The sequence below is a fragment of the Cynocephalus volans genome, chromosome 11, assembly GCF_027409185.1.
Source record: "Cynocephalus volans isolate mCynVol1 chromosome 11, mCynVol1.pri, whole genome shotgun sequence".
NCBI classification, from domain to species: domain Eukaryota; kingdom Metazoa; phylum Chordata; class Mammalia; order Dermoptera; family Cynocephalidae; genus Cynocephalus; species Cynocephalus volans.
The window spans coordinates 120,233,010-120,245,674 of NC_084470.1; the positions used below are offsets into that span (position 1 = coordinate 120,233,010).

General features: G+C 41.6%; 1 protein-coding gene across 1 annotated transcript in view; it reads left to right on the forward strand.

Annotated features, from left to right (window-relative positions):
* The first annotated feature begins 3,528 nt into the window (after positions 1-3,528).
* DSTYK (dual serine/threonine and tyrosine protein kinase) overlaps positions 3,529-12,665 on the forward strand; it is a 53,861-nt gene continuing 44,724 nt past the window's right edge. Inside the window, exon 1 of the mRNA XM_063114660.1 lies at positions 3,529-3,790. Within this exon, the coding sequence (XP_062970730.1) occupies positions 3,559-3,790 (232 nt within the window). The 5' untranslated portion in view covers positions 3,529-3,558. The remainder of the gene's footprint in view (positions 3,791-12,665) is intronic.

The following is a 12,665-nucleotide window of genomic DNA, read 5'->3' on the forward strand; positions in this document are numbered from 1 at the left end:
ATCTATAATAGAGAAGTAAAGTTATAAAGACTAACATTTCTTACCTATCCCTATCCTTCTTCCTCCACTGACAACACTAATAGATACAAATATAAAGTACTATAACCATTATCAAATTTAGCAACAAAACATACCTTCTTCCAGCTCAGTACTGATTTCCAAGGGAACATATTTGAGGATCTCTGTTTTAGACAATCACACTCTCTTCTCTGCCTATTCTGTATATTGCCGGCAGTGTTGCAGAACAGTGCTTTCAGAAAGTGGTTCTTTCTGGATACTAGAAATATGAGTGGTTTTTATTTTCTCCTTTGTGTTTTCTTGAATATTCAAAAGTGTCTACAGTGTACATTCACTCATTCAACAAATATCTAATGAGCACCTACTAAGTGACAGGCACTGCTCTAGGTGCTCGAGATACAGCAGTAAACAAGCCAGGCAAAAATCTCTGTTCTAATGTTAGAATCTTTGGGACTTTCCTCTGGGGTGGTCAGATTCTTTGAAGAAGACACTTCAAGTTTCCTCTTTGGAGAGTAAATCCCTGATAGCCAAAGATCTAAGAACTGAATGGAGAAAGAGGACATCCAATTTCCATACATTCACTTACTCTCCCTGTTTTTACAGAGAGCTCCTATTTAACCCTCTCAGGCAATAAATACTTCAGCCTTCCTTTTTTGAAGGGGCTGGTAAAGAGGGGGGAGGTGATCTGAGGTTCTAATTGCTTTCTAAAACACTTCCAAAATTCTTTTTTTAATTCCTGTTCAGGGTTGCCCCACACCACACACAGCTCTGCTGTCCTATATTTCCTTAGTAGGCAGTGGGGGGACCTACTGCCACCAATTCCTGAAACTTGGGGGATTCTGCAATCAGGTTGGCTCTCAGCTTTTCCCACATTGGGTTTAGGATTCATCTTTCTCCAGGCTGGTAACTTAGTTAACACTTGTCTGTTTGCTTTCCAGCTTCCACTTTTTTAATTTTTATTTTTGCTATTGGTTCCTCTTATTATTATGGCTTTATGTTTTAAAATATCCTGTTACTGTCACTTTATTGGTGTTCCAGGAAGGAACAAAATTAGATCTGTGTTTACATCTTCATTAATTGTTTAACTCTAACCACTTTCAGGAAACACTTTCCTATACTAACTTAAATCCTCTCTTCTTACCATCCAAACCCTTATTCCCCCATTTGTCTATTGAATTAGATATTTGAATAAAATATGCATTCTTACTGGTAGGTTATTGTGATTTAAGGAGGGTTCACTATCACTCAGATCCTTTAATATTTTACATAGCAAAAAATGATTGCTTTCATCAGCAGATCAGAAATGGGGGTGAGATATATTTACACACATTCAAAATGATGTATATAGAAGGTTAGTTACTGCAGCATTGTTAGCAATACCAGAATACTGCAGAAAATCTAAAGGTCCATCAATACAGGACTTGTTAAATAAAACATGCCAATCCATATGGTAGTATATGTACAGTTAAAAAGAATGAGCCTGATCTTTCTGGTGTAGAAGTCTGCAAGGGCATAATAGAGTATGCATAGTATGCTATCATTTGTGTTTAAAATATAAACACATATATATGTGTATATATCTATATATTTATATCTACCTAACTGTTTATCTGTCTATAGATCTACAACAGTGGTTGCCTCCTGGGAGGGGAACTAGGTGACTGGAAGACAGGGATAGAAAAACTAAGTAAGGTTTAGTTTTTCCTTGTATGTCCTTTGCACCACTTGAATTTTATACCACACTCTTGTATTACTTATTTTCAAAGTAAATATAATTTAAAGTGCTAATGAATAGCATTTTAAAGGGTGGGCTCCATGACTTTTACCTGAAATCATGCCCTCTCTGATTACTTCCACCTATCTAAATTTTGCCCCTTCTTCAAGATAAGTTCCTGTTCTTGACAACTTCAGCCTGAATGCTTGCTCATCCGATCTCCTTTGTTAGAAATTACTGTGCATGGCAAATCATCACATACTGTTTTGTTACACCTCTTCTGTATTAAACAATAAAATCAACCATCTTGTATTAAAATTGCCATTTTGTATTTTCATCTCTGTTTTACTGAGACTTTTGGGGGTTGCACAGGGAATACAACCTTGCAAAGATGAGAAATGGCCGGTGGAGAACAGTGACCAAGTAAAAGGCCGGGAGTACCGTACAGGCAGCCTTCACATACATTTACTGAGTAGAAGTTCATTTGAATTAGTGACTCCTTTTTATTAAATGCCAAAAGCCCCTGGAAAGGTAAAGCCTTCACATTTTACACTGAATTAACGTGAACATCATGACATCACTAAGTTTAAGAGCACCTTCACTCAAGATGAGATGAGAGGTTGTGAGACAGAAGTAAAATTTTTCAAGCAGGACTCACAAAATTTTACAGCCAAACGGGCTTAAAGATAACTGTCCAAACCCTTACTTCATAGATGATGAAACAGGGTCTTGCCCAGGTCACAAGGTAAGACATTGGGGGGAGTCCAGATCCAGATTCAAATCCATAAGTTCACTTGAGGAGCGACACCATTCAGCCTCTCAAATAAATAAGAGGTCTGGCCTGGGTGAAAGATGGGGTCTTTCCACAGAAAGAAAGACATAGGTGGGCTCTGTGCCTGGTGAAGAGAGGAGGGAAAGCAGGAAGTGCAATATAAGCGGCATCGTTTTGTCCTCTTCGGTAATTGTGTCCAGCAGTCCTTGACTCTGTGTCAACAGAAGTCTTGCATATTAGCAGAAGCCGATCATCAGAAATTGTTTGGAAGGCTACAAACCTCAACTTCCCCTTACCCAGCCTCGTCTCCCTACTTCAAGAAACCAACCGAACTTCGGTCTACAGCTCTTATCGACCCTTTCACATCCCCCTTTCCACATCTGCAGAAGGAAAGTCGGAGGAGGACGCAATGCAAGCACGAGAGATTCTCCTATTTCCAGGGTGTTTTCAGCCGATTCCCCAGTATCTACTGTATTTGGAAAGTGAGAGAGCCATTTAGGGTAACCATGGAGACATTACTGGCCTTGGTCACGTTTCCTTCCTTTTCTTTGCTATTAAAATCTGTCGCTCTGATTTCAGTAAGGCACCCCACGTCTGCTGGCGTCCGAATTCTGCAGCTCCTTCCTCTCCTCATGGACACTCATGTAGGGGAGTAGGAACACATTTTTAAATGAGCAGAGCGTGTAAGCATAAGAACGGATGAGTTTTTTACCAAAAGGGGACCAGACCCATCCACCGCTCCCGGTGGTGTCCAGCCTTCGGCTTCTGGCGCTGGGCCCCAGCCCAGCCTACAAGTCCCAGGAGACCCCGCAGTGCCGGCGTCCTCCAGTGATCCTTCCCTCACTCTTCTGGATAGGGAGAGAAAGGTTCCGTTTGCAGCGCACTGCGGCTTGGTTTGTTTGCAACGGCAGTGACGGAGGCTAGGAGCCAGGCCGACAGCAGGCAGGGGGGTCAGGAGGCGGATTCCTCCTCTCTTAAGCACTGGGGGGCGGGGAGGAGGGAGGCTGGGCCAGCGGCCGGGGACCGAGCCGCGAAGACAGCGCGGACTGAGGAGATGGAGGGCCACGGGGTGCCGTGGGGCAGCGGGCCCGTCTCGGGTCCGGGCCCGGGAGGCGGCGGAATGATTCGCGAGCTGTGCCGGGGCTTCGGTCGCTACCGCCGCTACCTGGGGAGGCTGAAGCAGAACCTGCACGAAACCCAGAAGTTCTTCCGCGACATCAAGTGCTCCCACAACCACAGTTGTCCCTCCTCCCCCACGGGCGGCGCCGAGCCCGGTTTGCAGGCGGGTAAGGAGGACAGCCCCGAAGAGAGAGGGCAGGAGAGGCAAATGGGAGGGTGGACCGCATCCCTGCCGCTTCAAAACAACCCCGGGCAGAGGCGGAGAGTGGGAGGCGGGCCGCGTGGCGGGGTCCCCGGGCCTGGGCCCGCCGGCTTCGGGATGCGGTAGGAGGGCATCCCGCTGGGTACGAGGAGGAGAGGGGCGCCGAGGGCTCGGCCGGGGGTCTGGGGACGAGGGGCGCCTGAGGGCAGGAGTTCCAGGAGCAGGCCCTGGGGACCCGGCTGTGCGCGGGCGGGACTGGGGAAGGCCCGTATTTAGGGAGGGCGGGAGTTGGTTAATCCGAGGAGTGGGGCAAATTGCTCCGAGTTGGGGTGGTGGGCAGTTGTGAGTCACAGCCCCAGTCGGGATGGAGGAATGGACGGATGGAGGCGAGGCAGTAGGAGGGGTGTCCCAGGAGCCAGAGGAAGCCGTGGGGCTGTGAGGTGTGTGTGTGTGTGTGTGTGTATGTTTATGTTTATATATATGAACTGCTTTTAACCAATCATGAGACAGCTCTGTGAAGAAGTGAGGAATGTACTCTAAATAGTACATTGGCTGGGGGTCGCCAAAGGAAATTCTGATTGGTGCCAGGGAATTGCCAGAGGTGTTGCTTGTGCTTCTGGTGAAGAAGTTAGGGAAGGGATCATTTTGGTCCTGAGCCATTGGAGGACTAGCTATTCTTGCCCTTCTTGATGTGATTCTTGATGGGATGTGCCAGAGGTCCCAACGCACCTAAAACTGTGCATGGTCTTTAATCTTTCTTAACTTCTTGCTTCCTTTTAAACTGCTGTTGGTGAGGAAATGGAGGGTTTGTTAACTGTCTTCGCCTAATTAGGAAATAACTTAGGTTGGAAGGGAGAAGGGACTGGCATCCCAATCTAGACAGATATCTTGGGGACAACATACCAAAGAAGTCTGTGGGTTTAATTTAGGGATTCTCAAACTAAAGTGTGTATTAAAATCGCCCCAGGGTTGTATTAAAAATGCCATATCTCAGGCCCTATTTCATTGATTCTGATTGAGTAGGTGTGGATGGAGAGTGGGTCCTAAGAATCTAATTTAACACGAAAAGACCCTGGGGATTCTGATGGAGGTGGTCTGCTAACACACTTTCAGAAACATGAATTTAGATGCGGATAGCAAATTTGAACATGAGACTCAGAACTGAGTGAATTGTTCCGAGTTTGTGCGTTGAGTCCTGTATTCCCATAGTTTTGTGTCTAATTTCCTAAATTTGACTAGGACAGCAGAAATGGTGGTAAAAATAAGATAGTGAGATTCTGGTAGGGTCCTAAATGAAGACCCTGGTAGGGTCTTCCGTTCAGTTGGCCTGGATATCAGTAAAAAAGCTTTTATTTTACGTCATGGGATGAATGGGAAGAGGGAGATGAGTAGATTTTCTGAAGTTGTGGTTTTTCACATTTCATGTCCAGAAATTTGCTGTTCTGGAAATGGACTTGTAGAGGGCATTAATTTCTGTGAGGCTTATCAGAAAACAACTGATGGGAAAAGCTAATGTTTTCAGAGATGATCCCCAGAATACGTATTTTCACCCCCTCCCTTAGCAGTGCTTTCCAGTGGCTTTCCCTGCTCAGTTTTTCTCATAGCTCATCTTAAAAAGCCTCTATTGCTGTTCTTGTTTTAGAACAACTTTTTATTTTAGGATTAGTACTAAAACACAACAAAAAAACAGATAGATTTATTTCACAGAGATAGAGGTTTCCCAGGCATCTTGGTTGGCTCTTGTTTTTATTCTTTAAAGGCCAACTTAGGAAATACTAGTATACCTTTGTATATTTTGCCTCATTGGCTTTTTTAGTTGACTGAAGATCATCATGCATCTTGCTCTCTTTACCCTCTGGAGTCTGTCCATCCCAAATAAAAACCTGGGAGGGTGCAGATGGCAGGATTAAGAGCAATTTGATTTTTTTTTTTTTTTTTTTTTTTTAAAAGATGACCGGTAAGGGGATCTTAACCCTTGACTTGGTGTTGTCAGCACCACGCTCACCCAGTGAGCAAACCGGCCATCCCTATATGGGGTCCGAACCCGCGGCCTCGGCGCTCCCAGTGCCACACTCTCCCGAGTGAGCCACGGGCTCGGCCCAGAGCAATTTGATTTTGTTCCATAAAATGCTTCCCTTCCTTTCAGTGTGGAGAGTTTTATCTTTGGCTGTGAAAATGCACCAGGGAAAATTAGTGAGGTGGAACTTACTATAAGGGTATTTCAAAAAGTTCCTGGAAAAATGGAATTAAAATATTGTATGAATCTTGCCATGAACTTTTTGAAGACCCCTCATATGTATATTTTAGGGATGTCATTTTCCCAGCTATTTAGGTTGTCATGTTAGAAAGTAGAAACCACTCCTTAAAAGACAACTAGCTCTTTTTCCCTCCTTTCACAGGCTATCTTTGTAAAGTCAAGTTCATTCAGAGATTGTCCCAACCTTCTTTTATGAATGTTGATTTCTGATTAATAGGAACTTGAAGTTTTAAAGGAAGGAATGCTCAATTCTAAACCTAACAAACCTCTAGAAGGTTTTAATCATTTCAGAATGGAGGTGTGCTTCTAGGTATGGTATTTGAGCAATTGAACATCAGGGATTAACTCTGAATATGGAACTTTTGGACTGTAAGGATGGTGAAAATGGTAAAACAATTTTAATGTCTCTTTATATACCATTTATAATGACATATAATACCAAACATTTTTAGTATTTTGCTTTCAACCACAAAGGAGGGGGAAGGACCCCAATATAATGGTTACCTCTTAATTTTGATAGTTATATTCACTGGGGTCAGTGTAGAGAACATATAAGGTACATGATGTTTTAAGAGTTAAAGAGGAGATGCACTAGAACTTTAAAATGGTCTTTTTTAGAGCAGCTTGGTCTGTACAAAGAAAACTGAATTGTAAATGAAGTTTCCTTGATTCATTTCCTCCTCTGCTGCCCAAATCACTGGCCACCACAGGAGATGAGAGCCCCTCTATCTGTTGATTTTCCTCTGTCATAGGGTTCAGAAATAATCAGATAAAGGCTTTGAGCACTTGTGAAGAGAGACAGGATAAGAGTATTACAAAGTAGCAAAGGGAAAAATATTTTTCTTGTTTTATCCTCCAGTAGAATTCCTAGCTTTTGCGATTTGTCATAAACCTCTCAATTTTAAGGAATTGGAGTGACTCAAATGTGTCTCGTTGGAATGCTCTAGTCTATTTTGCCTTTTGCCTTTTCTCAATACTGGTTCCACCTCTACTCACTGAGTGACCTTGGGCAAATCACAACTGTGCCATGCCAGTTTCCTCATCTGGAAAGGGGGCTTATAATAGTACTTACCTCTACGATTGTTGGGAGATAATATATGTATGTGTTTAGAACAGTGCCTGGTAAGGAGCTGTGTAAGTATTAGCTATTATTCAGTAAATGCTTGAGTGTCTGTTATGTGCCAGTCAGTGTGCTACTGTTGAGGATAAAGAGTCAAATAAAGACATTGGCCTTGACTTTGGGCTAGTGGAGATTACTCTTTCCCTTCTACACTTTTCTCCTAAGAAAGAAAAGATAATTATAATTATCATCATTACAGTGCATCTATTTGTTTATATCGGATGATGGATGAAAAGAACTAGGAAGACCTGAACTTGGTCTTTTAGAAATGTGTAATGTAATCTAGACAACATAAATAACCCAGAGGTGTAATGTATATGCACAAAGGTGTAACATATAAAGCAGAGGGGAAAAGCAGAAAGGTAAGGTGTGGCTAGATTATAGGCATTTTATGTAAGTTATAATAATTCTTAGATTTTTATAGCTCTTTGCCTTTGGTTAGCTGACAGCTGTGTTTGTCCAACATTCTTTCCCCTCTTTTTGTCCACTTAGTATAAACCAGTTGCCAGAATTTAAAAGAAAGGGTGGCGCACTAGTGCACTTATTTAGAATACACATTTTTCTTGAACTTCTTAGAAATTTGTATGGATAATTAAGTGGCAGAGCGACATTTGGAGAAAGGATGAAAAGTTGGGAAAGAGATTCTTTACAGGCTGATTTCATACAGCTGCCATCTTTATGGGGCTGAGGGGTGGGGAGAAGCTGGGGTTATGGGGTGAAGCACAGCGACAGTGGCGCTGAGACTGGGGAGGTGTGCTTCCTAGTAGTTTGCCATCCTCTGTTCAGAAGAGCTGCCTGTGCATTTCAAAATAAGCTTAGGAGAGACAGTGCTATAGTTGTAGTTCTTATTACCTTAGATTAACAAAACCCCATTTTCCCAAGTATATCTAAAACTTTCACTTTTTCAATTTTCTTCCCATATGGAAGTAGCATACAGTGGTCAAAAGCAAGCAAAAGCATTTGAGTCAGGCCTGAGTTCCTATTCTAGTGCATACGCATACTCTTATTAACTGCGTGACTTGTAGCAAATTAACTTAACCTATTTGAGTCTTAGATTCTTCATACATAAAATAGGAAGTGATACACAATGCCACATACCAGTCTTTGCGTTGTGCATATTTGCAAATTTATGTGAAATGTCCCAAATAGGCAAGTTTGTGGAGATAGAAGGTAGATTAGTGGTTGCCAGGAGATGTGGGGAAAGGAAAATGAGGCATTACTGCTAATGGGTATGGGGTTTCTTTTGAGGAAGATAAAAATGCTCTGGAATTAGTGGTGATGGTTATACAACTTTGTTAACATACTAAAAACCACTGAATTGTACACTTAAAAAGGGTAAACTGTATCTCGGTAAATAAATAAAATGGGAGTGATAATACCTGCCTTTCAAAGTTGTGACATTTGGAGACAATATACATGCAAGCACAGGCATATAGTTAGTGCTAAATATATATGGCTGTTTGAATATGTGTGTAGTGGGGGAGTGTAGTTGGTGAACTGGATTAGGAAGTTGGAACATGGGGTCAAGGGAAGAATAAGAGGAGAAGAAAGATGAAATGTGGGACAGAATTGTTTTAAGCTGGAGCCAGACTTAGGCCCAGGTCTCTAGGCTCCCAGTCTGATTCTGCTTCTGTGGCTCCTCCCTTGTTCTTTTCTGCCCTGGCCATGGGAATATAAAATGCACCCTGACATTAGAGAGACTTTGTTACAAGTGAGTCATATCCCAGGCTCCCATAGCTTGCCATGGAACCATAGTTTACTTCAGTGGGAGACTTTATCCAATTGAGTATAATGTGACACTAGCTACTTAGGCCTCTTATTCCAGTTTCCACTCCCTGACATTTAGGGCATCAGGTCTCTCTTTGCTGATCTGATCTGGCTACCTCCTGCTCCTTGGGAGGAACCTGGGAGGAAATAGCTTCCCCAAGCACAATATCTCTTTGCACCCTTTCCATTTTTAGCCTTTCCCTTTCCTAATCTTTCTTTCCTGGGATAATCTGTTTCCCATGGCATAGGGCAGCCTGTTGTAAAAAGAGTTGGAAAATTCTGTCTGCTTTTAAAAATATATATATTATTGCCTTTAAGCTTATTAGCATTTGTAATATGTTTAGTCTTAAAGGTCGTTATTGATTTCAGTATGGTTAGTTCTTTAGCCCTGCAAGTAGTTTTTAAAGAAAGCATGGATTTAAGTAAAAATCAAATCTGATTTTTAAATTTTGTTTTGCTCTGTCCACTTTCTTTTCTTTCTTCATGTTTCTGTTCTCTGTTTCACTAGATTAAGAGAATCTAAATAAGGAATCTTCCTGCAATAAATGCAGTTCTCAAAAACAATCTTTTGAAAATAAAATCACAAAAAATATCTTATTGATGTAAAGGGGAATATGAATTTCACCTTTTACTTGTTGCTCAAATCTTATAGTCTCTGGACATACAGATCATGCTTTTATTTATTTCCTTTTGTGTGTGTGTGTGTGTGTGTGTGTGTTTGTGTGTAGAATAGCTATGGGTATAGTTGTGTTATCCTGCTGACCAGATTATGAACCCTGAAGAATAAAGCATGTGTTTTACTCATCTTTGTATCCCCTGCAATGCCTACCATGGTGCTTTGTACATAATGGGCAAAGAAATGTCTGTAAATTATTTCCATGGCTGGTAGATGATGGAATGATGTTTTGAAATTAAATGCAATTTAATTTCTGCTTCAGAAGGGCCTTTTTCCCCAATAAAAGATAAGGATTTTTGTAGATTCACTCACATTTTACTGTCTGAGCCTCTAAAAATGAACAATGATATGCATTTGATTGATGACTAGTTAAGCTGGAGTTGCATTCTACGTCAGCATTCCAAAGAATTATTTTCGTGTCCCAAAGAATGAGTTGCACACAATACCAGTAGACCAGAGCTTCACCATGATGTGGGAAGTAAATTTTTAATATGCATTTACTCAAAAAATCTTTATTTAGTGCCTTACTCTGTACTAGGCATAGGACACACAGTGGTGAACTACTCTGTCCAACTAATTGAGATTATTAATTCCAAATTGATGTTAAGAAAGAAAAAAGGATTACTGTTTCATCACATCCCCTCTAGAGGATTTTCTACAAATTGGTTTCCTCTTTAATCATTAGCTATCTTTGAGGGGGTAGGGAGAAGGCATATAGGAAGCTGTAAGAATTAAATGGTATTGATAAGAACAGGAATTGAGATGCTCTGCTCACTTTCTGATAGAGTACAGGAAAATTAACCCTATTGTCTCTTTGATGGAGTAATTATAATTGTCTTGTTTGTGTGGTTCAAATGCAGAATGCATTCATAAAGATTACTATTAGAGCTTCTTTTTGTCTCAATGTCTTTCTTAGAGGTTCCTCACAGAGAAGTCAGTAGGAAGAGTATGAGGTGTGTGGGTAGATGTGGTTTTTTCCCTAACATTTAGGGATGGAGGAAGATGGATTTTGCTTCCAGCATGGTTCAGGGAATCTGAGTGGTGTATAGAGGGTGAGTCCATGTGGAAGGTGCAATTTTTCTTTCTTACCTCCCAGAGGTCTGACTGGAGACCCCTAAGAGGATGTCCAGTCTCGGTATAGGTCATTCCTAGGCTTGAAGACTGATTCAGTTCTTTGCCAAATGGGGAGTTTGGTGATCTTGGGGATTATATTAGTTTTCTGTTGCTTATAACAAAATACCTGAAACTGGGTAATTTATAAGAAAACAGAATTTATTTCTTACAGTTTTGGAGGCTGGGAAGTCTGAGGTCAATGGATGCATCTGGTGAGGGCCTTCTTGGTGGGGACTCTCTCCAGAGTCCCATGGTGATGCAAGGTATCTAATGCAAAGGCTGAGTAAGGGAGAGCTAACATGCTGATGCTTCTTATAAAGCTGCTAGTGCCACTCCCATGATAACTCACTCAACCATTAATCCATTCATGATGGCAGGACCTTTCATGATCCATTCACCTCCTGAAATCCTCACCTTTCAAATATTATATTGGGGAATAAGTTCCAATATGAGCATTGGAGGGGACAAACATTCAAACCATAGCAGGGATCCTGAAACTTGACAGCTGGACAGAGGAGAACAGATGTAGCAGTGGTTGAGATATGTGCCCCTTTGTTTTGAGCTATAAATCAGGCTCTCTGAGAAATTCCCCATATGTGTAATGTTCCTCCAAAGTCCAAGCGAAAACTCTCTGAAGGAAAGTTGGTCAGAGCATGGGAATTCATCGGTATCCCCTTTGGGCACCCAGTTGAAGTGCCTATCACGTGCAGTACGGTTTTCTATTTTCTATATCAGGCAGTGTGAACGGTTTGGACAGCCCTGTGCCATGTGGCTGTGGGAACCTTCTGACCACCACTCTCTGGAGTTGGGCTTTATTAACGTGCTTCTGTTCCCTGGGGTGGTGGTCTCTGGGCAGGAAGGTGGGAAGTAGGGCTTGAGGATTTTTACTTGTCTAAGTAATGATGTATCAGAATTGTCTCAAAGGATGATGTCTAGGTTATTTATTTATAAAAGCCTTTTATTGTTCATTTAAAAATTTACGCTTCTTTTTAAAAAGTTCATTGGATGTAAAAAGTGCCTAACTTCAGCTTCATAAGATTAAGAGCTTTAGTGCCTTATTTATGCCAGACCAATTTCTATTTAGTGGTTTTTATCCTTTCCAGTTTATAAAACAGGGAGAGAATTTCCCAAGATTTCTTTAAAAAATCAAGCCAAACTTTCCAGAGCAAGGACTACGGCCCTGTCACAAATGCAGCTGGATTATAAGCCTAGTTTGAATAAAAGCTCTCTCTATTCAAATTAGAGGGACACTGACTGAACCAATATGAACTTTACTTTTTAGGAATATTCCATACAGTATACTCCAGCCTTAGCTTTTAAAATTATGGAGATATGTGGGTGCAAGGAAGAATGTGGGGGGAAACAGCTTTGGAGAAAAGTCAGTTTTATTTTTTGGCATATAAAAACCCCACTGGGGAAACCTATTTCAGTTTCTCCTGATTGAACAACTGGTCTGATCTGCTGGGTCTTGTTCCATGGGAAGAAATGGAGACGCTCTGCTGCTCCAACTTGAAAAAGTAGTTAGTACATGATCATGGTAATGTGTTCTTTACCAGTGAGTATACCGAAGGGGTCACTGCAGGCAATGCAAAGTCAGCTTTCCTCTGGTGGCTTTTTAATGGATTCGATGGTCACAGGTCACTTTCATCAGTGTCCTGTGCTGGAGCATGATGTTGGTCTATACTGCTTAGCCTTGTGGATTTGGATTCTAAATATGATCCTAAACCACTTAGATTAGTGCTAGACTCTGAATGGGCAACAGTAAACAAACACAGGAAGATTGATGAGATAGAAGGTAATGTGCTGGGCAAAAGTGGGGACAATGAAGAAACTGTTATTGTTCAAATCCTACTATTACTGTATTTGGTGTATTTTTTTTTCCTGCTGTTTTTCTTGTCAAGAAAAAT